A 27,842-nucleotide genomic window follows, 5' to 3' on the forward strand; every position below is an offset into this window, starting at 1 on the left:
TTTAATCCCAGCACTCAGGAGGCAGACAGGCCAGCCTAGTTTTCAGAGGTAGTTCCAGAACAGAGCTCCAAGGCTACAGAGAAATCCTGTCTCAAAAAAACAAAAAAAAAAAAAAAAGAGGAAGAAAAAGAAGAATGACGTTTGTGTAAGACTTTTGTGGAAGTCACATGCAGAGAGAGTTTCTCGAGCGTAGATATAGGGGACCCACCCTGGAAGTGTACTTTCAGCCCAGATCACTAATAACAAAACACCAAAGACAGGATTTTGTAGCATTTGGAAGATGGGAAAATCCAAGGTCAGGGTTGCCCCACCCCGGCTGGTTTCTGTTCTCCCCGCCTGGTTTCCATTCCAGGCTCTGGCCTGGCTTGTGGACAGCCACTCAATCAGAGGATGCATACAGGCTAGAGTCAATGAGCTCTCAGGTGTCTCTTAGGACATTAATTCTAATGGGTCAGGGACCCACTCTTGGAACCTTATTTAACTATAATTGCTTCCTTAGAGGCCTGTCTCTGCACTGAGGGTAAATTCAGTTAGGAACAAAACATTCAGTCTCTAAAAGCAGTGAGGCCAGCACTAAGTATTTGTATTCATAATGCCCTGGTAAGTGAGTTGCTGCCGATGGTTGGAAGACGCAACTCTAGGCTCTCTACCTGTGAGTCTGTTCCTGGCACGGTGTGCAGCTGGGGACAGGATTGCAGAAGGCTTAGCCTCCTGAAGAGGCTCCACTGAACGCCCACTCCAACCCATAGGCAGCCTATCTCTGGGACATGCACATATGGGCATATTTGAACCCATTCAGTCCAGCTGCATCTTCTCCTTTCTGCCATTTGGCCTGTAAAAGGCTTGTTTCCCCTCAGGCCAGACAGGTACCTGAATGGTGCTGGGTTTGGAGTTCAAGGGGACACACTGAGGCCGATCATCCTATTGGATCATCCTATTGGATCATCCAATAAAGCTTGGATGTTCAGTAACACCACAGACATACGTGCCAGAGGTGGACAGTGTGGCAGGGGCTCTGAGGAGAGTTCAGGCCCATGAGACAGAGTGGGGTCCGTTTGAGAAGGGGGAGGCGTCATGGCATCTGGTGGCAGTTCAGGAGACTACAGTATGTACTTGTGGTCGGGCTTTCCCTAATTCTGGTCGGGCAGGAGGGGGAAGTGTAGCTCTGCTGGGAAGAGAGGAAGGTATCTGAGTGACTTAGAGAGTTAGGAGGAGGGGCACATTTACTGACGGTGTACCCATTTTATTTGTGTGTGGTGCGGGGTGCGAGCACTGGTAGCCTTCAGATATCTTGACATCGAAAGGTAGCTGGGGCTGGTAAACTTCCTTGGGGAAATGAGAATTGGGTGCCATTTCTCCTAGAATCCTGGCACCGGAAGTCTGTTAGAGGGTTAAGAGCCTCACATAGGCTCTCATCTGGGGCTTGACATCTCCTTCACTGAAGCTCTGGGAGAGGCTGCCGCAGGTGGCCGTGATCTGACCCCCACCCCCCACCCCACACACAACATACAATTCCTCTTAGCTTCCAGTTGGCCCTGGAACTAAGGGCTTGTCATGTTTTAATGACAAGCACTGTCCTCCCAGACTCGCTTCTAACCTCCTGGGCTCTGGATAGTATCAAAGTTGGGGGTCACAACCTGGCCACCTGTCTTCAATAAACCAACCACAAGAGTCAGATTCATAGTGTAATCCAGGGAAAAAAGAGAGAGAGAGAGAGAGATTTATTCATTGTGGCCACATTGGAGCGAGGCCCAAAGATTCAATGACTCCGTGAGTCCATCTTTATGGTCCTGAAGAGAGATTAAAGTTTAACATCTGTGTTGCTTAGGTTTTGTTAAGTTGACAGATCTTAGAGTCCTCTGAGAAGAGGGAACTGACAATTTGTCCTTGTCAGATTGACCTGTCGGCAAGCCTGAGGGGCACTGTCTTCACTGGTGATGCGGAAGGGCCCCAGCCAGCTGTGGGCAATGCCGTCACTGGGCATGTTGGTCCTAAGATGTGTAAGAAACTAGCTGAGGAGGCCATGGGTAACAAGCCAATAAGCAGCCCTCCTTCATGGCCTCTGCTTCAGCTCCTGCCTCAACTTCCCCAATGAAAGACTGTAAGCTGTAAATGCAAACCCTTTCCTCCAGCCCTCTTTTGCTCACAGCCATTATCACAGCAATAGGAAGCCAACTAAGACAGCAGTTTATCAGTACTAGTCAGGGTGTGGCCCCACCCCCCCCCCCTCAGTCCTGGTCAGGGTGTGGCCCCACCTCCACCCCCCCCCAGTCCTGGTCAGGGTGTGGCCCCACCCCCCCTCAGTCCTAGTCAGGGTGTGGCCCCACCCCCCTCAGTCCTGGTCAAGGTGTGGCCCTACCCCCCTCAGTCCTAGTCAGGGTGTGGCCCCACCCCCTCAGTCCTGGTCAAGGTGTGGCCCCACCCCCCTCAGTCCTGGTCAAGGTGTGGCCCCACCCCCTCAGTCCTGGTCAGGGTGTGGCCCCACCCCCTCAGTCCTGGTCAGGGTGTGGCCCCACCCACCTTGCCCATCACTGTCTGGCCTTCAGTCTTGTCCTGGAAGGTGGTGTGATAAGCTAGAGCTGTGTGAAATCTCTTCTTGGGAGACAGGCTCCTTTCCTGCTGGAGCCTTTTCCTTCCCAGCATGCCATTCTCGGGTCCATTGTTTCAGTGGTCTGATTGAGAGACAAAGGTTTCTTTAGAAAGTCCTTGTTTCTGCCAGGCCTGCTCCATGAGTGTGAGATGCTATTGTTGGCGTTTTCTCCTTTCTCACTGGTGAGAGCTGGCCTGCCCCTTTATTCCCGGCCCTGCTCTCAGCCCTGTTCCAATTCTGTCACTATGTCTTGGCCCCCCCTTTTTACACACACACACTTTCACCAGGGAGTCAGTTTTCTCAGCCCTAAGACAATGCAACCTGTTAAGAGCAGGAAGCTGAGTAGGAACCTGTGCAGGCGTGGCCCTCCATTCCCAGCCCAGCCTCTCAATGCAGAGAGGAAACCCACTCCCTCCCTCTCTGTTTTGCAGTGTTGTAAGTGAACACTGGCAAGGATGTCTCAAAACCAGGACAAAGGAAAGGAGAAACTGGTCTGATATGGTGCTCTGGACCTGTAATCCCAGCTCTGGAGAGTGAGATGTGAGAATTGTCCAGCGCTCAATGCCAGGCTGGGCTACATAGCAAGATACTATATCAATCTCCAACCCTAAGGAGAAAGTGAATTGAAAACCGTGACCATAGGCCCTGGCACACAGAGCCTCTATAAATGGTAGTCCATCAGTTGCCTGCTGTTGCTCATGATACAATTCTCCACCTACGGCTTTGGTCTTCATCTAAAAGGAATTTTGGCTAGGGTGTGTGTGAGGACAAATTCAGCGATTGCCAGGGCTGATGGGGCCAGGTTATGTATTAAAACCAGATCTCAAAGAAAGAAAAAGAAAACAGTTGAGGGGAGCTAGAGATGTGGCTCAGTGGTTAGGAGCACTGGCTGCTCTTCCAGAAGACCTGGGTTCAATTCCCAACACCCACGTGGCAGTTCACAGTTCTCTGTACCTCCAGTTCCAGGGGATCTGACACCTTCACGTAGACATACATGCTAGCAAAACCACCAATACACATAAGATAGATAGATAGATAGATAGATAGATAGATAGATAGATAGATAGATAGATAGATAGATAGATAGATCATTTGAAAAGAAAGAAAATAGTTGTGTTATCGTTAATTTTAAATCCATAGCCTAAAGTGCTTGGTACCTGGGAAGAGGAAGGGACATTTGTATGGGGGTTTTCAGTCTAGAATCTGAGTAGAAAGGGTACCAGGTTGGAAAGATCAGTGCAAAGCAAGATAGAGGGAAGAGACAGATGGATGGACCAAGAAACTCTTTGAGTCTGTGTGTCTAGCGTGACAGACCAGAGGAATCTAGATGCCGTTGTCAACACAAACCACAGCTCTCATCAAAGGGAGTAAGAGATAGTTTATCCTGGAGCCTTTGTGAGAGACCATGGCCTGAGAACACAGATTTACGTTGTCTCAAGTTCCATATTCCAGTGTGGATGCAGTTTTGAGAAGTTTTATGGCTTTCCAGAACAAAGAGAGTCATAAATCAAGCCAAGTCTAAAACACATTGGTGAGGACATCAGAGAGTTGGCTACAGATGGGGAGCTTTTCTATTGGCCTACGATGCTGTAGGATGGCGTTCTTACCTTGGTTAGGCGTGGTGGGAGCAAGGGGTCTTCCAAGTTAACAGATTTTGAAGTTTTTGTCTGTGAGTCTTGAGATGTTAGTTCCAACACAGGTAGGCAAGGAAACTAAGCAAAGATAAGGTGATTAGCCTCCGTACCCATGGCATTCCAGTCTCTCCATAGGACTACAGTTTCAATCAGTCAGTCGGTCTCTGCAGACGGCTTCTTTCCAGAAGTTCTTGTTTGCATCAGTAAATGCTACCACAGCCTCCCTCCCCAGAGTATGTTCGGGTTCATCAGTGCTTTCATGACGTCTGGTGCTAGATGTGAATGGAAGATGGGAAGAAAGCATGCTGAAGCCAAGTCTTACAGTGTAATCCCAGCTACTCAGGTGGCTGGGGCTTGCCTGGTTTGCAGAGTTGAAGGCCAGCCTAGGTAACTTAGTTAAATCCTGTCTCGAAAAGAAAAAGAGTGGACGTGAATGTAGCTCAGGGGCAGAGGAGCACCTGGTTGGTGTGCATGAAGCCAAGTCTAGCACCAGCACCATGGAAAAGTGCTTAGAGTTGATAAGAGCTGGGCTAACGCATAGTAGGTTTATTAGAAAGGTCAGCTAAAGTGAAGGAGTGAAAACCACATGCACACCTGCTAGTCAGTGCTGTTAAACTGGGGTCTCTCAGGTGGAGTCCCACCTCACCGTGTGTAAGGTGTGTGAGCAGGGCAATCCTGCTCCTGCAGACTAGAGAGAGAGCTGACCTCGCCGTGTGTAAGGCGTGTGAGCAGGACAATGCTGGCTCCTGCAGACAGACAGAGAGAGAGAGTGAGAGAGAGAGAGAGAGAGAGAGAGAGAGAGAGAGAGCTGATCTCACCATGTGTAAGGCGTGTGAGTAGGACAATGCTGGCTCCTGCAGACAGAGAGAGAGAGAGAGAGAGAGAGAGAGAGAGAGAGAGAGAGAGAGAGCGCTGAAAGGCAGCCCTCTGTATTTTCACCATTTCCTTCTAGACCTCAAGCTCATATTCAGAATTGTTTATCTTCAAAAAAAAAGTAACTTAGTTTCTGAGAAAGGCATTTAGTCTTCAAAAGATTCAGCTTAGCTCTCTGAAAGAGACATTTTTGACAGTTTATCAGTTTATTTGTCTAGTGATTTAGAAGATGAAACAGGGCCTAAGTAAAAACTCATAAAGCTTCATTCCCAGCCCTCAGTTTTCAACTTTGTAGTCCAGGCTGGCCTTGAACTTGTGATGCTGGTGCTGGAATTACAGACCTGCACCATGACTCATGGTTTCTGTTGAGACATTTCAAGTCATGGCTATGGTGACCCCCATCTGGAGGTTCACCGTCTGTAACTTGGCTGCCATGTGATCCCAGTGTTGGGATTGCCATTGTTCAACCAGAATGGAGGAACTTTACAGGATGTGAACCATGTTTTCTGACACTTATCTTTCCCAGAGAAACAAATATGTGTGTTCATAAGGTACAGAAAGGGTGTGGCCTCCGCAGTTAATGACGGGCAAAGGGGAGACACAGTAGCCGCAGTGTCCATGGCCCCACTGATCTTGCTGTCACAACCTAGTATTGCTCAAAACACACTGACAACAAAGGGTTCCCAGAAGTGTTGAAGTGACAAGGTCGCAGAAGCTGTCTTGTTAACATTCTGCGTTGATGGGTTAGGCTCCGCTACCTGGTTGTCGTCCAGACTGCTAGATACTTCTGCGAAGGGGTTAAGATCTAGCTACACACACATCAGGGAACTAGAAAGGACGATGCCTTCAGAGCCTGGCCAGTTCTCACCTAATCAGTTCTGAATTCTTCAGAAGAGGCTCTGTTTCCACTCCTGCCTTCAAATTCTAGCTTTCAGTATCTTGGAGTTTGCCGCCTACTCTGCATATCTTGCAATTGCTGACCTCCATAACCATGGAATCCAGTTCTCCAGTTGTACACCTCAGTAAATGCAGATACTGATGCAACTGAGACATTCTGTTGGCCAACTCTCAAGAGAACTACCACTCCATGCAGTGCGAGGCTGCCAGTGAGGTAGGAGGCTTCACGTCTAACAGGCACATGCTCTACCTTTCAGCAGCCCAGGGAAACAGGAACATCATACAAGGATGTGTCTCCAAGGCTGCTGTGTAGCATGAAATCATCAATGTGTTCACATAGAAAGAGTCCGTGGGAAACCTTATAGCTGAGACAAGAGCGGGGAGCTGGGATTGGAGATTTCATCAGAGTCTGATCTCAGAAGAGTTGGTCCTGACATCATGTAGCTGGGGGTGATGGATTAGAATAGGGAGAAGAGAGCCTGGGCCAGAATTCCAAGATGAGAACAAGAGCCATGTTCTGTGTGTCCTCTAGAATATCTCCTGCTGCTGACAGCTTGGGGTGTGGTAAGGAGGGATAGCAAAGTCAGTCTTTTCAACAGGTTGAGGATCTTGCCGGGGTTGAGAACCTGTCTGCCAGCTCGCCCTTTATGGTCCTAGTCACAGGGTGACTACACAGATCCAGGCGTCACATACAAACCTGGTATCTATGTGTAGTAAATGGAGCGGTGGGCTATGTTCCTGGCGCCCAGCCGCCCAGCTAGTTTACACCTGAAATAATTACACAGAAACTGTATTCATTTAAACACTGCCTGGCTCATTAGTTCTAGCCTATTATTGGCTAACTCTCACATCTTGCTTTAACCCATATCTAATAATCTGTGTATCACCATGTACCTGTGGCTTACCGGGAGAGATTCAGCATGTCTGACCTGGCGGCTGGCTCCATGTCGGCTCTCTGTGTCTGCCTCCTTTCTCCCAGCATTCTGTTCTGTCTACTCCGCCTATCTAAGCTACTGTCCTATCAAAAGGCCAATGCAGTCTCTATTTAACCAATGAAAGCACCACATAGAAAGAAGACCCTCCTACATCACCTATGGTCAACAGGAGCAGTTCCTCTCCTCCTTCTGTCCGTCCTTACAAGTCAAGCCTTTTTCAGAAGCCCCAGCTGAGTTTCTCTTAGGCATTTCTGTTTGAGCTGAGTTACAGACTCACATCACTTTCAGGAGTCAAAGTTGTCTGGCACAGGACTGTTCGCCACTGGAGAGGCACATGGTTCTGCCATGGTGACTTAAGGGAGGTATTTAGGAAGAAAGGACTAAGGCAACAGCCAGAAGGAAGATGTGACTTTTCATCTGCCTACACATTTCTTTGATGAGCTTCATTTTGTTGTATCTGTTTTACTCCAGATATGAGTACTGTGTGTCAGCAACCATAAGAATGTGGTGGGTGAGGGTAATGAGGGCAGGAAGGACTAGTTCCCATTAACTGAAGAGAAATGTGGACAGTAAAAATGGCTTCCCATCTCCTGGCCTTTCTATATCAATCAATAATTTCTCATTCTTGTCAAGCTTCCTGTGGGGCCAAAGACCCTAAATCACAGGAACATTTCAATACTGATGGGAGAAAGAGGTGGGCATGCCCCTGTGGTAGAGAAAGGGGCAAAGTGAGTTTGTGTAAAAGGAGACTGCCCATTCATTTCCTGGCCACCAAGACCCAAATAATCACACAGAAACTATATTAATTACAACACTGCTTGGCTTATTAGCTCAGGATCCTTATTAAATAACTCTTTTACATCTTAAATTAACCTGTTTCTATTATTCTGTGTATTGCCACAAGGCTGTGACTTACCCGGTAAGGTTCCAGCATCTAGCTCCTTTGCAACTACGTGGCATTCCCTGACTCTGCCTACTCTCTCTCTGTCCCTTCCAGCCTGGCTATATTCTGCCCTGCCATAGGCCAAAGCAGCTTTATTCACTAACCAATAAAAGCAGCACATATACAGAAGACAGCCCACATCAAGTTTAGAATCTCATTGCAGAGGAGGTGCAATGAAAGAAGTGATTCAAATCCTGTAACAAACACAGTGGCAGGGCCAGTGTGGACCAAGTGTGTTTGGGTGTGAGAATGCAGTCCTCTGTGGGAGGCAGAGGACAACCTGAGGAGATGACCCCACAGTGAACTTTGTTTGGGAAAGGGCTCTGTTTCTCCACCGTATGCATCAGCACACTGGCCTTTCTCTGCTTCCTGTCTCCTTGTCGGAGCTTAGGGTAGGCAGGTACTTGTATTGTGTATCTGGTTTTATGTGGGTGCTGGGGATCCAAACTCTGGTCTTCACGCTTGCCCAGCAACGACATTTACCTTCTGAGTCATCTCTCCAGCCTCACAAATATACTTTTCAAAACTATTACTTGGGGTTGGAGAAATGGCTCAGTGGTTAAGAGCACAGACTGCTGTTGAAGAGGACCCTCTTCAAGTTCAGCCCTCAGCATCCATGTCAGACAGCTTACAAGTGACTCTAAATCTAACTCCAGGGGACCCAGCATTCTCCTCTGGCCTCCACCAGTACTTGTACATCCCCCTGCCACATATATTCAAACATATACATTTAAAAACAAATAAAACCTTTAAAGAAAACCTATTATGTTTGGAGTGGAGTGACAGGGATGTGGGCTATCAGGTTCTCCAGGGAACTAGAACTAACAATGGATGTTGTAGGCACCCACACACACCAGGAGATTTATTGTAAGGCTCAAGTGTGTACACACTTAAATCCTGTAGTCTGGAGAATGGAGCTTCAGAGAGCCAGTGGTGAATTTCATAGCCCCAGGATGATAGGTGGTCCAGGTCCCAGGCCTCAGGAGCCGACAGCTGTCGATGCAGAGGATGAGTTCTATTCTGTAGCTCAGGTAGGCGGGTGGAGGAATTCCACCTTCACTACCTGTCAACACAGGGTGTGTTAGGGTGGGAGTAGAAAGATAGGAAATGATTCTGTAAGCTCCTGATTGATATTGTTTTAGCATTTATTTTATGTGTATGTGTGTACACCCATATGTTTGTGTGTGTATGTCGGTGTGCACATCTTGTGGCACACCCATGGAAGTCAGAGAACAGCTTGTAGGAGTCAGTTCTCTGCAAATTCCATGGAGCAAACTCAGGTTAGCAGGCTTAGCAGCAGGCACTGGTCCCCACTGAGCTATCGTACCAGCCTTCTATAAGGTCTTTAAACATACGACACAGACAGACAGACAAACAGACAGACAGACAGACACACACACACACACACACACACTTTCTTACAGTTTCTACAGCTGAGTCCCCCACTTAGGGCCTTGCAAGGCAACAGTCGGGTTCCACCAGGTTGAAGCTCACCGAGTTGGACCAGTCCCCAGTGCGTAATGTTGCCGCTTTCCTTACTGGCTGTCAGCTTGGATGTGTCCTTTGCTAGTCATATGGCCGTACTGTGGTTTGGATGCAGCTCGTCCTTCAAAGGGCCGTGTTCTGGGAGCTTGGTCTCCAGAGTGACAATGTTGAGAGATGACTCCACCATTTAGAAGTGGGCGTCCTGCTAGGTAGCCATGTGTCACTGAGATCTCTCTCTCTCTCTCTCTCTCTCTCTCTCTCTCTCTCTCTCTCTCTCTCTCTGGTCTCCCCTCAGTTCCCCAGCCCTTTTTCTGTCTACTGGAGGAATTTAAATGAGACACTGGCTTATAGGTGATAGGTACTGCTTTGCAGTAAAGTGAGGCACTCTTGTAAAGTTTGAGAATGGACAGTGGCCAAAGGGACCATGGTACCAGTGTAATGGATTAAATAGAAAATGCTGCGGATCCCCAAGTGGCTGCAGGTCCCCGAGCAGTGGCAGCAGGCCATGTGGCAGCAGGCAGCGGGTCCTGAGAGTAGCCAGTCCTAGGCAGGGACTGGCGCATGTCTCCAGTGACTGCATAAGCCACAAGGAGAGACAGACAGATCAGTACAACCAGTATGTACCTTATGCAAGTTTTATATTATATTTCTAGCTTCTAAACTAGGCTGCTTTTCCTGAAAGTCTTTTTGTTTTGCTTTTTTTTTTTTTTTTTTTTTTTTTTTTTTTTTTTTTTTTTTGTCTAGGTGATTGACAGGCCTGTTTGGATTCTGTTATGGGCGGGGCACAATGCATGTTTTTGTTCTTTACCAGAAAGCTTCCTCCTGCTAGATAATAATCTTATGACCTTCTGGGCAGTTCAACACATTGTCTCCACCAGGCCTGGAGACTGGAGATCCCATTCTTTAGAGCAGCCATTAGTCTGAAGTTTCCGTTCTGGTTTTACAAGCTGCTGATTATGGAGGAGGGGTCCATCCACACCCCCAGGCGTGATGCTGTCTGACTAGCTACTTAACAATGGAGACCACCTCTGATTCTTTGGAGATGTTCCTGGGGGGGACTGTCTAACCATAATGTGATGCTTAGGTTGTGTCTTGGGAAAAGAACTGAGCAAGATTCAGAGGAGTAAAGTGTGTATTTATTTAAAAGGGGAAGTGAGAACCTTGAGTGCCCTCTGTAGAATGGGTGTGAGCTCCAGCAAGCCTGTGACTCGAGAGATCCTGGGTTTTTAGGACGGTTCTAGGGGATTTTCTATTACAAACTAGAAGGGGGAGTTTCCTTGAAAGGGTGAATCTCTCTTTGTCCTAGGTCACTGATTTTCTTTGTCTGTTGTAGGAAAGGTGTCAATCCTTGGCATAGTCAGGGGCAGTCCAAGGGACCTTGTTGGTAGCTGGGTCCGAGCTAACCATCTATGACTCAGAGTCACTCCCGTCTGTCTCTGTCTTCCTGACTCCAGGGCATTACCAGTGGCCTCTCCGAGGTAGTCAGTTCTTGGTGGGAGGAGGTTATTATTAAGTGAGCTCACTCCACGTACTCATGGCCATCGTCTACGTGTGACAGGTTGCAGAGTGGCCCTCACTAGAAACTTAAAGCTGTCCAGTCTTTGACTGTTAGAATCCAGAAATCACCTTCAGGCTGGTCTGATGGTGGCTAGCAGCACTGGCTGCTCTTCCAGGGGACCCAAGTTCCATTCCCAATACCCACAGTAGCTCACAACTGGCTGTAATTCTAGTTCCAAGACCTCTCTGGTCTCTCTGGGCACCAAGCATACATATGATGCACAGACATACATGTAGTGCAGAAACGTCCATGCAGGCAAAATACTCATAGACATATAATTAAATTAAAAAGTTTAAATGTCTTACTTTTCAATTGTTAGAAACAAGGAATAATCTTCACGTTGCACAAAGGAACTTGAACAGTGCAAAGGCAATGCAGCAAGGCAGTTTCTTCTTGCAGAAAGGGTACACTGGAACCCAAGCAAGGCTAGCAAGCACCATGGGGATGGGACAGCCTCTGTTTTTATCTTGGATATGGTTGGTGACTATCTCATTCCATTGGTGAAAATTGATTTCACAATCTGATATGATTGGCTACTCAATACAAAGAAGAAGGAAGGAGGTTTGGGAAATAAAAGTCCCTGCAGGTTAACTACCTTTGATTTAAAAAGAATAATAAATAAATAATAAACCATTTCTCTTATAAATACCCAGTCCCAAGTATTTTTGTCATGGCTACAGAAACTGGCCTAGTTTCTTTCTAACATATAAACAGTTTGAGTCACACAGAGAAGGCAGGGCAAATAGTTCTTCCAAGAGGCCTGAAGAATGTTGGGTGAATTGGCCCAGAGCACGCATTCCCGTAGTCAAGTGTTTACTCTTTGTCACCACCTGGAAGATAAAAATAAAAAATGTATTGCCTTGAAACAGTCTCATTCTGTAGCCAAGGCCTCAAGCTCACAGTAATCCCCCTTCCTCTGCCTCCCAAACATTGGGATCATATGTACCTACCCCAAGTCAAGAATTTTAGTAAAACTGGAGATGTAGCTCAACAGTGGAGCACTCAGCTGGCATGTGCAGTGCCCCAGGTGCAGTTCCCAGGACCCCTTAATTAAAAACAAGAAAAGGTAAGGGCGACTGGATGGGGCATCCTGCTGCATTCTCAAGGCCATAGTGTAATTATGGAAGGAAGGAGGTCTTTAGTCATGGCCCCACGATGTCCTTCCATGCCTTGCTCTGTTTCATGGCTTCCTGGGGTGCTTCTGTTGAAATCACAAATAGTGAGAGGTCTGGAATGGCCGTTGGGGTCTGCAGCATAGGAGTGCTCCTGGGTTTCACAGGATCCTTCCAGGTGTGCACTTTGCCTGGTTATTAATGACAGCTCATTTGTCCTTAGTGCTGAATTATCTGGGATACTAGTTTATTTATCCGTTTTCTACTGAAGAACATCTTGGGACTGGGTTTTATGAGTAAAGCCATTGTAAACATGCACGTGCAGGTTTTTATGTAGACAGATGCTTTTAGCTCACCTGTAAAGACAGGGATGTGTCTGCTGGGTCATATTTAGTTTGTAAGGGATTCTAAAGTGGATGCGCCATTCTGCAGCCCCAGCAGCAATGGTTGAGAATTCCTGTCGGTTCATTTCCTAACCTAGACTTTGGTGGTTAGTGTTGTAGAATTCACAATCCTAATGTGTGGGAGGTTCCCATTTTTATTTGCATTTTCCTAATAACACATGGGTATCTTCTTGTGACTCACCAGCACACTCCCCAGTGACTCAGCAGGAAAAGGGCAGATTTACATGTGGCAGGTTCAGTTCCCGGTCGTTTTACAGAACTGCCCAGAGGTCTTAGTGCTTTGTGAAAAGGAAGAACATGGCTCTCTATGTTTGATTTTTATATGTGTGTGTACATACAACTTCCGCATATAGAATGCCCAGAACGGGAGAAATGGAGGGAGGGGTCCTGGTGGACCAATTCCAATTCACCTTGTCTGTGACAGATTCATGTCTTGTCACGTGTGACCCATGGTCATTTGATTAAACTCTGAGAATACAAGACACAGTGGCAGAAGCCACCCTCCAGGTGGCTAAGACTCTTCTGCTCACTCAGCAGTGATGCATAGAGGTAACACTTCCTACAAAAGGACTTGGATTCCCCAGGAGCAAGTTAAACTCCCTGCCTCCATGGAAACCATGTTCTAATGCAGGAGGGCACAGAAAGCAAAGTCAGATGTGCTCGGTGGTCCATAACCTGGCCTGAAGATGTGCTCGGTGGTCCATAAGCTAGCCTGATGATGTGCTCGGTGGTCCATAACCTGGCCTGAAGATGTGCTCGGTGGTCCATAACCTGGCCTGAAGATGTGCTCGGTGGTCCATAACCTGGCCTGAAGATGTGCTCGGTGGTCCATAAGCTGGCCTGATGAGGCAGGACAAAGGAGTATGGGGAGATTTTCTAGTTAGCTAGGCTCTCTGATAATATTTGAACTTTCTTGACTCTAGTCGTCTTTTCTTCATTAGTTCACTCTTGGGTGGGTGACGGTCCAGATGCTGATGGGAACCCAATAGCACATCTGCTGTTGTAGGCTCTGGTGGATTTTTCTCTGAAGAGGGGGGGTCTAAGCGTGAGCTGTCAGGAGTCAGATATTTCATCTGGAGCTTTGGGTACCTCGGAAACACTAATAGACGTGAATGTACCAGGAGCTGGGTCTCCGAAAGGCATGCTGGGGGATTAGCAGTGTAATTTAGTTGGAAAAGAAGGGAGAGTGGAGCTAAAATGCTGGTAACCATAGCAACATGATACTGACAGTTGGGTCACCACAAAGGAGAGTATTGACTGACTGATCACTCCAACACTGACAGGGAAAATAGTACCTAGAGTCCGCCAGGGTGAGGAAAATCACAGGTGCCCTGTGGTTCAGTCCTTGTGGGCTGCCCAGTGGGCTGACCTGTGATTTCTGCTGCTTCTCCCCTTAAGACTGTATAATTGCTGTTCGTCAATGCCTTCTGGGTTAGCTTTTGTGATTATTGGTAAACCCAGTCTGCAAAAGTGACAGTATTAAGTCTTAGAATGTTTGTAGATAAACTGGTTCCCTTCCCCAACCCCTCCACTCTAAAATAAATATCTTTTCATTAACCCTGTATTTTAGGGGAAAAAACCTTTTCAGTCCTTTCTCCTTCCTCACAGAGAAAATAAGAAATGAGAAGAGGTGATTAGGAATACCCCAGTCTGTCTAAAGAGAAACAAATTGATAGATTCCATTTATTCCCAGAAGATATCATTTCTTCCAACCCTTCAAAGCAAGTGGTAGGAACTTGGCAAGTCCCTGGGTAGAGAAAATGTTTCTTCTTGTTATCAAGCAAACCTGCTTCTGAGTGTGCAGAGGGGAGACTTGCCCTCTGCATCAGCCTGTGTGAGGTGTCAGCTTCTGAGCCCGGTCCCCCGTCACAGCATGCGGCCCCTCTGCAGGGCTGGCTGACAGTGTGGAGCGGCTTTGAGATGCCTAGCGTTTGTACTGAGAACTTGAGCATTGCCCCTACTGATGTGCAGGCTCTGCCCCAGCCATCCTGCTCTTGACCTCCATTCGTCTAGCCTCATTAGCTTTCCTGTGCTGTGGGAGCCCTGCGTGCTGAACACTCCTGCCTGCCGTTCATTCTGTCAGTTCAACTGCGCAGGAGCAGGCAGCCAGGAACATGAGTACAGCAGGCTGCCTCCTGCCCTTCAGCCTAAGACCTGTTCCCTCACCCAACTCCAGAGTGTGTGACTTCAGAGAAAGCACACACAGCAGCCAGCAAGCTGGGTACCCAGAACCCAGAGAAGTGTTATCTCACACATGCAGGTTTGACTTTCCTGCCAGCTAGACATGGTTCTGTCGGAGATGCCAGGCAACGGCGGGAGCTGAGCTCTTCTTCCTCATTCTGAGTTTTTATCTCTCCCTCCCAGCGTGTGCTGTGATGCTGTTGGCTTCATCTAGGTTACCATAAATTAGACATCATGGCTCCGGAGGAAATGCAAGGTCACAGTGTGCCTGGCATGAAGGATGTGAGGGCTGCATATGCCAGCCTTGATGATGAAGAATGAGCAACGCTGAACCCCACTCCCCACCCCAAGTACTAGCAATTTCAGTTCTTTCTCTCCAGTCAAACAAGGTGACTCTCACTGTGATTTTTTTTCCTGCTAGGGATTTGCTTGAATGTTTGTGCTCTTGCTAGATAGAATAATGATAATATATCCGTTAGTTTCTGCCACTTGGTAAAGCACCCCAAAGCTTTAGTGAATTAAAATAGGGATGTTTAATTTTGCTTCCTGGCCCTCGCTAACCCTGCTGGGAGAGTCTGCAGGCTCTGAGGCATGAACTGGCTCCTGGCTGGTCCAAGATGACATCTTGCACCTGTCTGCTGTTTTCTGGAGTGCTTGCCTGTCATCATCCAACAGGCAAGCCTAGGCTTGCCCTCCCCAAACAGGCAAAGCGCTGGAAGAAAGGGGAGGTGCAGGAACGGCCTTTGAGGCCTCGGGTCAGAATTCTGAGGTCACAGCTGCAAGGTTCTGTCGGTCAGAGTTGGTTCTGAGAGCAGATGGATTCGGGAGGTGGGAAATAGATGCTCCGTCTAAGTAGGGGAGCTGCAATCATGTTGTGAGGGTCCTGGGCATGGAGGTGACAATGGAGACCATTGTGTAAACAATGTGCTTCACATAATAACCCCATCTATTATCTGCTATTGTACTGTACTCCCGAAACGCTGCTATTGGCTGCCATTCTTTATGGTGGAGACAATCAGGCAGAATGAATTCATCAGCCCTGGCAGCTGAAGAGTCTCAGATCTGGAGAAAGCTGGAGGTTTCCACACATTACAGATATTTTCATTTGTTCCCCTTTCCTACCACCCTCCCCACCAAAAAAAAAAAAAAAAACCCAAAATCAAACAAACAAACAAACAAGGAAACCGCCCTTACTGCCTTGGAGCTGAAGTTGTCTAAAGTGAAGTGACTGTTCTCTGAGGCTCTATTCCCTTAGCCTAATTACATAGCAGCAAAGTGTTTTTCTGGGGCATTGTGCATAAAACAAAGAGGGAAACAACATCTCCAGCCAGCCAGCCTGTCCGTCCCTCCCTCTGGTTGGCAGGCACTCTGTCGTGTGTGTCGAGATGCCTGAGGGGGAGTAGGTAGCAGGGCCACTCTGTGCTGGCCTCAGAGACTTGCCCTCTCCTTAGAGAGGGTGGAGAGTCCTCTTTCCTGCTTCCCACATGGTCCAGGAGCTTCCAGCCCATAATGTCTGCTCACTGTGGTCTGAGTTCTACAGCTTTGCTTCCAAGAGCCCAGAGGGAGCCAGTTTAACTAACTGGAGATTCATAAAAGAACTGTGGTACCGACACAGCCTTCCCCTCGGAGATACTAAGAGGCAGACTGGGATTTTCTGACTGTCCCTGTTGATAGTGGAGGTGCAATGCTCCCTTTCCCATAGTGGTGTCCTCCTCCTACCTTACCTTTGGGCTTTCTCATCTAAGACCATGATCTCCATTTGTCCCGTGTCCTCCTCTGTTCCCCTAGCCGTATTTCTTCCTGCATTTCCCCTCTGCCTTGGCCAACACCTCCGAACTCTCAGAAGACAGAAATGACCATTGTATTAGTTAACTGTGCATTGCTGTGACCACAATTTCCAATAGAAATGACTTAGAGAGGAGAGGCTTGCATTAACTCCTGTGTCCTGGAGGTTTTAATCTGTCACAGCAGGCAAGGCCTGGTGGTGCCAGCACTTGCCGCAGACTGTGCATACCCCAGGGGCCCAGAAGCAGAGGGTAGTTAAAATCAAGTAGAGACTATGCAGAACCAGGAGCTAGGCTGTAACCTACAGAGGCTCACTCCTAGTAACCTACTTCCTCCAGCTAGGCCCATTCTTTCAAGCCTTTTTAAATAGTGCTACCAGTTAGGGATTAAACACTCAAAATAAAAACATATATATTTCACAGTCAAACCGTATCAGATATCAAGAGACTAAAGCCAAGTGTTAGCTCCATACCACACTTCCTGGAGAATGCAGACGCTAGTTTGGCCCTTGCCTTCCAGGTCTCTAAGGTCCCCTCAGTCCTTTGGCTGTGGGACCCTCCCTATATCACCTTCCCTTCTCTGACTTTTAACCTTGCCTGCCTCTTCCTTATAAGGGTTCTTTTTATTATACTGGTCCCGCCCAAATAATTTAGGATAAACCATCAACTCTGGGATCCTTCATAATCTGTGCCAAATGTTATAACCATGTCAGGGAACTTATTCACAAGCTTTGGGCATTGGGATATAGACATTTTTTGGTGTGCATTATGGTTCCTACCATAGACCTTTTCATTTACTACCTCCCTGGGTGTTTCTTCAGGGTCCTTACATTCAGCCCTAGCGTAGAGTACTGCCTCAGTGTCCCCCTGTTTGCCCTGATTCAACACCTGAGCCTCGCACTGTAGGAAGGAAGCTGCTTGGCGATGCCGGGGTTGCGCTACTGCTGACGGCTCTATGGACGGTTCTCCAGAACAGCTTTGTGCTCCCTGCCCCCGTTTTTAGACATAGAGCTTAGATTGTTGGTCAATCTAAGATGTACTTGTAGCTCTGGGAGATACTGTCAAGTTGTTCTCTAAGAGGGTGACTCGGTTTGCCCTCGCATCAGCAGTGTGAGAGGATGCTTGTTTCCTGGCAGGAGGTAAGAAGAGTGGGCTGTCACACGTGAAGGTTGGATCTGTAGCGAACAGTGCCTCGGGGTAGCTTAATCTGCCTTGACTTTGTTATGAGATGGTTAGTTTTCCGGTGTGTTTAATGGCTATTTAATGTTTTTTCTTTCCCTCATTGCCATATCCTTGTCCCTTTTAAAACTGAGATCATTTTTTTCTTGTCAATTTTTAAAGTTCCATGACATGAGCAAAGGTTTTGCCCATTTTGAATTTACATATTGTATCTTTTGCCCCGCAGGTGGGTTTTTATGTAATCTAATGTGTTGTTTTACGTATCTGGGATATGTTCTTTAGAAGGAGCATCTGGTCGGTCTTTTAAACATGAAATTATTAGAATGTTTTAAATGGGAGTAGTTAGATATGGGCATTTATGTTTTCGAAAAATTGTAGACACTAAAGGACTGATGTGGATGAAGAACAGGTCAAGTTGGTCGTTCCTCATCATAGATCCTGTATCACTGAATTCTCTTCCCTACTAAATCTGAGCTCATGGTCATTTGCAAATATATGGCAAATAGCCCAGCATTTGAACCACCGAGCATTGACTGTTCCACCCAGGGCTAACAAAGCCATGTTCAGCCTCTTTGTTTGGTGCTTATGCCATAAGCAAGCATCTTTTTCTTGGTCTGCTTGGTTAACAATCTCCTTTTCCATGGTGATTTTTTTTAAAAAAAAAAAAACCCTGTCTCATTTGGCCTTGCCTGGTCTGGAACTCTCTAGACAGACCAGGCTGACCATAAAGTTACAGAAATCTACGTATGAGTGCTAGGATTAAAGGCGTATGCCACCCTGCCAGGCATCTGTGGTGATTTCATTACTGAAAACAGCCCCCAAGAGCAGGGCTGAGGTTCCTAAGCATGGGGCCCTGTGGCGTGCTTTACAGAGCAAATGCAAGGATTGGATTAGGTTGTTCAGTCTCATGCTGCTGGCTGAAAGTTCAGCAATCAGCAAGACACAGCAAATGGAGTGACTTTAAACAAAAACAAATACAACAAGGTTACATGTTGGTTGGGTAACAAAAATACAGGAACTACTGAGAACCCGACTCTGCATTTCCCTTAGCTCAGTTTCACTAACTCGGCTCAAGTCTTTATAGAACATAATTACTGAGAGTTATTGAGGGTGGATAGAAGCTTTCAAGAACACTAAGAATAGAAGAGAGCATGGCATGGTGGAATTCTCCACAGATATTAGCACTAGGCTAGATTTATCTACATAGTGAGTTCTTGGACAACCAGGGCTGTCCTAGAGAGAGAGAGAATAAATAAGATAAGTGCTTGTAAAACTCATAAGTGGAGGAATGCAAATTATCTGTCAAGTGGAAGAAGCTGGAGCTTAGATGAGAAGAAAAAAGTCTGTGTTCAGACAAAAACATAAGGGGATGGAGGAGCAGCTAACTGGAGGCTGAACCCAGGACATGGCATAAAGTTCCACTGTTGTGTGATACGTTGCATAGACCTGTCTCTCTCACGTCTCTGGTAATGGTGGTTGGTGGTTCAGGGGTCAGAGATGATGTCCATCTGTCCATGACACACAACCAGGCTGCTATAAAACAGAAAAGAAGACTTGGATGATAAAGAGCCTTAGTCCTGGGGCTAGGGAGATGGCTCAGTAGTTAAGAGCACTACTGCTCTTCCAGAGGACCCGGGTTCAATTCCCAGCACCCACATGGCAGCTCACAACTGTCTGTAATTCTAGTTCCAGGAGACTCAACACTCATGGCAAAACACCAATGTATGTAAAATATAAATAAATAAATATTTTTTTAAAAAAAGAGCCTTAGTCCTAAGTAGGGATGCAGTAGTCAAAGCGTAAAGGCGGGAAGGTGAAGTGAAGAAATCCCTTGGAAGCAGAATAAAAGGTATTTATGAAGTTAGGCGTAGAAAAGTAATGAAATGGAAGCAATGACTTTTGACTAACAGTTGGCCCAGGAAGAAAGAAGACCAAATAGGGAGACCACCAACAATGACTTTGTAAGAAGAGATTACTTCTCAGAACAGAAGGACGAGAACCACAAAGTGCATGCCTGTCGAGCATGCAGTCTTGAATAAAAATGCTCACGTTAAAGCAAAATGTCATGGTGTTCAAATATCCTAAAAATTTCCAAACTCATGCAACAGGCTACACTCAGGAGAAAAGAATATTTGATAATATATATTCAGTTGTAAGAAATAAAATGTTATGGGTCCTTTCAGCATGAGGTGTACTCAGAGTTCACCTAACAGTTGCTGATGAACAGGAGTCTCTGGGTCCCTCTCTGTCCTTGCTGGTGGCTGAGGCCCGTTTGTATCTGAAATCTGAGCGTTGGAGAGTTAGAGGCAGTTTGCTAGGTGACTGAGTCCATGATCAGAGAAAGGGGCTGTCTCGTGTTCTGAGTTATTCATTAGACAAGCTCTTGCATCCTAAACCAATAGGATGTGGATTTAGGAAGAGTGCAGGTCTAGATTGTGAGTCTCTGAAGTCCTGACCTACATGGGAAAGAAGGCAGGGATTTCTCCAGATCAGGAACTGTGAAAAACTACTGTCCCTGCCAAATTAACTAGTGAGACATTGTTGCCTTTTCTCTGTGATAGCAATGCTTTCTGTAAACCGCTGTATTATGACTCCTCCATTTTCACAGGTCCATATAACCGCAGAGTGAGGATTTGATGACCCACATAGCAATTGCAATAACTGGTATCTAGAAGCAATACTTACAAATTTTTAAATGGAAAATAGATGTCAGTCTTGGATTCTGTTTCCAAATTGTCAGTTAAAGATGGAGACAAAGACTTGTAGGGACCCAAGTGATTTCCAGGCACTGTTTCCCGAGGACCCACTGAAGGATATGCTCCAGCAAAATGAGAAGCAAGAACATACAGGTCGAGACTCTACACAGAAAACAGGGTGGCAAAGCAGCCAGACAGGACTCGGATCAAGGACTTAGAGAGCTCCAGAAATGGTGACGCTAATCGAAAGACATGATGAATGAAGGCATAAATTTATTGTTAACACACCGAATAAATTACAAGTTCTTGTGACTCTTAGGAAAGTGGGATGGTTATAGTCAAACGATGGGGAAATTAAAGGATGCCATAAAAAAGAAGGCATGGTCACAATATAACTCAGCCTGTTACTGATTTGGGTTCACAACCTGTCTCCAAGCCATGTTTGGCCATCTTCAATAAGCCAATTAAAATAGCCAAAAGCAGAAAAAGAGAAAGTTATTCAATGTGCTCGTGTTGGGAAGATGCTCAGAAAGATCCAGTGAATCCCCTAAGTCCTCTTTATGGTTTGAAATGAGATTAAAGTTTAAATGCAGGGCCAAGGTCTGTGAAAATAGGAAGTCCTGGTTACCAGCCCACCATTGACCCCTCATTGTCTGGGCTTCAAGTAGAGTGAGAGATGGTTTGTTCTGGGGCCAAATTTGAATGGCCATGACCTAGAGAGCAGGGCTACCACAGCACCGTGTCCCCACGTGGACAGTCTCATGAAGTTTTACTGTAGCAGAACAAGGAAAATCATGAATCGGTTTAAAGCTAGCTTGGTAGAAACAAGGGAGAGGCAGTTACAGCAGATGGGAAAGCTTTCCTGTAGGCCTCAAATGCCATCTGATGATGTTCTCCGCCTTTGGGTGGTGGAAGAGACTGGTCTGCTCTGTTAGTGGATTCCAAAAAGTTCGTAACTCTTTGTGACCGGACATTAGCTCTGATGCAGACGCAGGCAGGACAAAGCTAGCCCAAGGTAAAGTAATTGACCCCCGGACCTATGACATCCCATCCTCTCCATCTCACTGACTTCTAAGTATCAGCTACTTTGTGGGGGAGTATTCGTTCATAACCTCATACTGCAAAGCAGCCTGACAAGTCATAACTCTGTGAACTCTCTAGGAGACAAGTTCCGCTGTGACTTGCTCTTTCCTAAGGAAGTTCCCTTTCTTTGGGGTCCATTGTCTCAGTAACCTGAGATTTGTAGGAAGTAAGTCGGTGGAAGAAAATGAAAGAAGACAGTCTTGATCTGTCCATAGAGCCAGCTGTCATTACAGTGTTTGGGCTTTGAGCGGGTGTATGTTGCAGAACTGGGGCAGCAGACACAGAGTGAAACATTCACAACACACCTCGAAATCAACCAAGGAGCCCTCAGAACTCTTATGCTGGAATTGCTGCTGACAGACATATAGACAGAAAGCCTCTGCGTGGACAAGCATCCCATTAGCTGGTTTTTACTATATTTATAACAGTAATCTATATTGGAAAATTGTTTTTCCATTAACCATCCTTAAGGGCACAGGACCTTTCCTCTTAGGCTATTTTGTTCTCCCTTAGCTTGTTACAGAGTGAGGGGGGCAGCCTGGCCCAGGACAGGCTTCAGAGGATGTTGTGAGACAGACATGATTGATTCTGAAGTGGGAGGGCCAAGTCCCATCTCCAGAGCCAGCTTCTCAATGAGCATCCACAGCACAGGACGGTCTCTGCCACCACAGTCTATACATAGGGGCTGTGCTGACCCTGTTGTCATTAGTGGCCTTTGCTTTAGCAGCTCCCATTGGCCCCATAGTAGATAGGATTTCCTTGAGGCCCACCTCAGATAGTTAAAAACCATCAGCAAGCATATGGACCAGAACTCTCTTTTTTTTTTTTTTTGTCCTGTGCGCACAATTCACGGGTCCCCAGCAGGGAAGAGGTCTCAGATCGCGACTGGCCCTTTGTGCCAAAGAAGAGATCAGCAGTGTATCCCTGAGGCATAGAGAGGGCAAACCTCAGGGACCCGTGCAGAGAAAGGGCCCAGTGGTGAGTAGGTGGTGCAGACAGAGGTGCAGTAGAAGAGAAGGCCTGTGAAGAGAGGCGGAGTGGGAGAAAGGCTTGATGGGGAGGGGCTCATGAGACAGGTCAAAACCAGCCTGAGTCTGGGGATTGAGTTTAGAAGTTCAAGCTGATAGAACCAGATGTGCAGAAATGCAGGGACAGAGCAAGAACATGAGTGGAGATGAAAGGCCTTGAATGCCGAGCTTCTGGTCCATTGCCATTTCATTGCAGGAACTTGTCAAGGTCCTTTTTTTTTTTTTTTTTTTTTTTTTTTTTTTGGTAGCAGAGGGTCTACTGTACATAATAAAGATCTAAACAGCCTGGGGCTATTTTCCTACATGAAGCATCCTTCAGTCTGGAAATGTTACCAAAGCCAAGTTCCCAAAAGTTTCCCAAGCAGGCTTCCTGGAGGAGACTGTATAGACGAACAAAAGACTTCCCAGAGGCTGGTATGGGACAGAGTTGAAGCCCCAGAGCAACCCCGGTGACTACATGGTCCTTATCTGTGCCCAGTGCTGTCTGTGCGCTCCAGAAATGGCAAACATGGCCCTCTTGAGTGCTGGAGGTTAGCTTAGAGGCTAAGAAGAGCGAGTCACCGTTCCTGCCAGTAGGGTTAAGACAAACTCGCTCTGCTCGCTCGGCCAGTGTTTGAAACTGTGGGTGAAGTCTCTGGGTCCCATTCTGGGTGCGATTTAGACATAGAGAACTTGGAAGATGCTGTGGTCCTTGGAAGGTTAAGAAAAGATGAGAATGGGAGGTGGAGAAAGACACCTGGAGAAGAAAAGGCCCCATCTGTCTGGACCCACGGGGAAGCTCTTCCTGGTCCTCAGCACCAAATGTAGTATAAACCAGAGTTGTGAAGTGGAAGAGCAGACAGGTGGATGTCAAAACAGCAGAAGCGGGGTTTATTGGTCCCCAAACCCTGTGGCTCATGCTCTGTGCCCAAGGATACAGAGACCCCTCCCTGCAGGGTCTGAGGAGTTTTTGGAGTTTTTGAAGCTAGAGGGTTTGGTATCAGGCCCATGAACTGCTTTTGGAAATTGCGGGGTCAGAGATGAGTCAGTTGCCCACTCATTCTTCCTCAGGGCTCCAAGCTATGTGATGGGTGTTGCCTAAGTCCCAGAATTCCATGGGCATGGGCAGGGAGCAGGTTTCTTGAAGTCTTGGGCCTGTCTTAAGGCTCTGGTTTTGGGGTGTGGATTTCCTTTAAGACTGAGAGACAAATGTGTCTCCTTAGAGTATTTTTATTTCTTCCAGGCCCATTGCAAGCCCAGCACTGAGCAGTGTTTACAAAGCTATAATCAAGCACACTCTGACTTTTGATTTCATTAAAATAATATAATAAAAATTACGAACAAGAAATAAAGAAGAACACATTGACACTCAGGCTGCGTGTTCTCCTTCTGGACCAGTATGTGGTCTCTGCATTCTTTCCCTGCAGAGAAGACCTTTAAAAACGATCAAAAGTCAAATGGACTTCTTAGTAAATTATCCATTCTGTTGTCAAACTCTTTGGAGGGCAGGGTAAGATTATGTTAGATGTGTTTCTCTAACTAGTTGATTTACAATCACTGGAAAAACTGCCAGGGCTCAAAGGAGGAAAGGCCATAAATACAGATGAATTCCTTCTATACAAGTTGAGAAAAACAAAACAAAAACAGAAACATAGGACAGGATGTTCCACTTTTTCTGTTTTTTTGTTGTTGTTGTTGTTTATTTTTTGACACCCCAGGTGTGATAAGAGAGTAGGTATCCAACACATTAGAGAGTTAATCAAAGTTTTTGTTCTAGCTTACAGAAAGAAGCATCTTTGTATCTGATAAGGGGATGGCTTTTGAGTACTGTAGGTGCTTTCTTTCTTCTCCCGCATCGGACTGTCGCAGAAAGGCAGATCAAAGCACCTTCTCCCGGATCTGTTTCCTGCCACCTTTCTCAACTAATGGAGTTAAAAGTGTCTTCCACTTAGGGTGTGAGGCTCATGTGACTTCAGAAATGGCATCTTACTGTATTGGTAACAAATAAAGCCCTTTCCATAGGTGTTTATGGAAAGCCATATTTAATAAGAATTAAATAGCAACCAGCCCAAAAGGTCCAAGTGGGAGAGCTTGGCAGGTGCACCTCCCCCTCCCATCTGTATTTTATTCATCAGCTCTGATTGACAGCCGGAAATTAGCACTTGAGCATGAATGCCGCAAGCTCTGTAGATGTACTGCGTGCTCCCTGTTCCTTTGGTCATTGTGATTCAGCGCCCCATGGCTGACATTTCTTCCCTTCGCAGGGGCCAGGGAGGGCATGTTTGCGAGAATTCCTGCTGTTTTTCTCTTCAAGATAGTGACAAAATGAAATAAGATGGAGTGAAGCCGGAGTGGTCCTGGCAGGGCCTGTCTGAGCGGGCGGTCAGGCTGCAGGCAGGGCTTGGTCATTGTCTTGCAGTTCTGGGCTCCTGCAGAGAAAAACCTGGCCTGGCTACGGCCACCAATGAAAAGACTGCATTTAGCCATGCGGGGCTTTGTGAAGGCGCCAAAGCTTGACATGGTTGCTATAGTTACTGTCTGATTGTGGTAGCTTGTCACAGTGCTTGATAAAGTGGGAAGGTTATCCATGATGGGCCCAAGTAATCAGAACCTTGCAAAGCTTGAGAATACGGATTTAAATTGTTCTTTTCCCCCCTCCTGTCTTTAAGCTGGGAGCGCAGGGGTGAGGTTAGGGAATCTACAGCAGCCACGGGGTTTTACTTTCAGCAATGGAAGCTTGTACCAGTCAGGAAGGAAGGTGTCCATATGTCTTGAGGGCCAACAGAAATGAGGGTTATGCTGCTGGCCACCCGCTAAGCCATGGCTGACATGATTGTGGCTTTGAGAGGGGCTGCAAATACCCTTCCCTGGCCCGTCCTGTAATCAATTAGGTCGTGTCTTCTTGGTCCCATGCCTTTCGGCTTCCTGTACTGTTCTTCCATCCTCCCCTTTGTCTTTTCCTCCTGCCAGTCTCCTGCCACTGGCCGCCTTCTCAGCTCCAGCAGGCCCTTACAAAGCCATCCACCTTTCTTCTCCTGCGGATGATAAGAAAAGTTGAACTGAAAATGGAAAAAAAAGAAAGAAAGGAAAAGCTGATGGATTCTGGCTTCAAAAGTATAGACACTTATTTTTTTTCTTCAGAAGTGACCTAAATGTTTGTCTAGGTGGCAGTCTCAGGCCCATTAACACAGGGACTATGGTGGCTCTTTATAAATTCTGGCATGCTCCCCAAGTCCTAGCTGTCAGCAGGGCTAGGTCTGAGAACCCGCAGCTTCCCCCACCCCCACCGAGTTCACAACTGAGGTCTGTACCACATTTGACTGACCAATGTCTGAGAGCCACAGCATGGCCCAAACTTTACAGTTTAGAACATCACAGATGGATCAATTACCAGGGACGCAGATGTCTTGGTGGCCAGGGTGGGGCTGGTGCCCAGTTCAAGGAACCTTCAAAATGATTTTATTTCCTCAGCCTCTCTCCCAGTTTCTAGTCCAAGGCAGTCAGATCCACCAGCAGGACCCCTAAACTTCCCACAGGGAGGCCTTTCATGCTCTCCTCTATCTTAGAGAACACATCTCCAAGTGAAGCCCACATTGGTATTGTGTACCTGTCCTGGCGTGCATAGACCCGGACCCATGTTCCTTGCTTTCCTTCTGACACTCAGTTACTATGGCCTACCAGCAGGCCAGTACACACTTTGCTTGCACGTGTGTTGGGTGCTATGAGCTCCAGAGGCAGGAATGAACCTCAATTCACCTTCCTCTGTGCACAGCTTCCAAGTAATGAGGGGAATGGATCTAAGTGGGTCCTGCTGATTCAAAAATCATAACTCTCATCTTAAAGGGAATAGGGATAATTTGTTCTGGAGCCATTTTGAGTGACCATGACCTTGTAATACAGATTTAGTTTATCCTAAATTTCAGGTTTCAGTAGAGAGTAGTTTCATGAAGTCTTAGTTTCACAGAACAAAGGTCATAAATCAAGGCAAGTTTAGAACCGATTGGTAGGGACACGAGAGATGGCAGGGCAGATAAGGGAGCTGCTCTGTAGCCTAAGATGCTATCTGATGATGTCCTTAGCTCTTGGGCTGGTAGAAGTGAGTGATCTATGGAGTTAATAGATGGCAAAGGTTTCTATGTATTTATCCCTAGATGTTACTTCAGATACAGTGATGGGCAAGGAATGGCAGTTGCCGAGAACCAGAACTAACCTAAGATGCGGTAATTAGTCCTGCATCATCTCAACCTGTCTGCGGTACTAGAGTTCTGATAGGCAAGATGTCCCCCACAGACATCGCTTTCTTTCAGGGGTTTTGTTCACAGTACTAAGGGTGAAGGAGCCTGGATAGATGCCATTTTCCTAAGCCACTTAATTGGGAGGGGGAGGCCAGTGTATACCCAGGACAGGGCTGGGGACCATACTCTCATTCTTGTACGGAGCCCAGAGTTAGAAGCAAGACCTGTGAAGTCAAGATGTCCCTAAGATGATTCCCAGTGCCTTTGCCTTATGTTAGGGGTACCTCCATGTGCCAGGAGGCTGTACTTTCAAAGTGTAAAGCAAATGCTTGTCCCCAGGCCCCAACCAGAAGCAAAGCACAACCGGAATTTGTTTACCCCTGAGAGACAAGGCTCAGAACCCAGTACGGCTGCTCTGTGTGTCACAGAGGTGCATGGATGCAAATGACTTGATCAGTTGTCAAATGAAATCTAATTCCCCAGGACGCCAGAACATCTCTGCTAGCATATGCTAGGTATGGGGAATGGTGACTGTGCTTCTTCAGTGAAACTCACTGGAGACTATCTGTCCAGACAAGAGTAAGACAAAATTAACCAGTTCCTCTTTGGGCTCCAATTTCGTACCAACTGCATAGCCCAAGTTGGCCTAGGAAGAAATTGTTTGACTCTAAGTTCTCAAGTCTTCGACTCATGCCCTCACAGACCGCTACTCTGCTTTGTTTGGTTGGATCAGTGGGAGGAGCTATCCCTGTGGTGGTACAACAGTGTTCACGGTGCTCTTCCCCAACAGGGTGCGGAGGTGCAGACAGACTATATGCCCCTGCTGAACTCACTGGCGGCCTACGGATGGCAGCTCACCTGTGTGCTGCCAACTCCCATACTCAAGACTACAAGGTAACAAGAACGGAGACTGATGATTACCGCCATTGTCCCTGATACGTGGATCGTCTCTTCTGCAGCATGTCTGTGGGCTGGCACTGAACCTCTCTGGCTTGGCCTTCCTCCTCCAGGGTTTCCCTTACCTCCCTCTTTCCCCTTGCTCACACGGAAGAGCCTTGGCCAGTAACTAAGGGTTGCCCTGGGAGACTGAGATTAGGCACGTGGGCTGGCAGGACACTGCACCAACAGATGTAAAAGCAGTTAAGTGCATACTCTTGGCTCTGGGCTTGGTAGTATTTTGTATATAGAACTTCAAATAAGAGGGGAGGGAAGGAGTCAGAAATCAGAAAGAAAAGGAGAGGGGAAA

At 46.9% G+C, this 27,842-nt stretch overlaps 1 protein-coding gene across 1 annotated transcript in view; it reads left to right on the forward strand.

Moving 5' to 3' along the window:
- Nucleotides 1-27,842, forward strand: part of Rftn1 (raftlin, lipid raft linker 1) — a 202,464-nt gene that overhangs the window by 163,064 nt on the left and 11,558 nt on the right. The window contains exon 8 of the mRNA XM_048445475.3: nucleotides 27,387-27,490. Coding sequence (XP_048301432.3) covers nucleotides 27,387-27,490 — 104 coding nt within the window. The remainder of the gene's footprint in view (nucleotides 1-27,386; nucleotides 27,491-27,842) is intronic.

This window comes from Myodes glareolus, chromosome 18 (assembly GCF_982192425.1).
Source record: "Myodes glareolus chromosome 18, mMyoGla1.1, whole genome shotgun sequence".
Taxonomy (NCBI): domain Eukaryota; kingdom Metazoa; phylum Chordata; class Mammalia; order Rodentia; family Cricetidae; genus Myodes; species Myodes glareolus.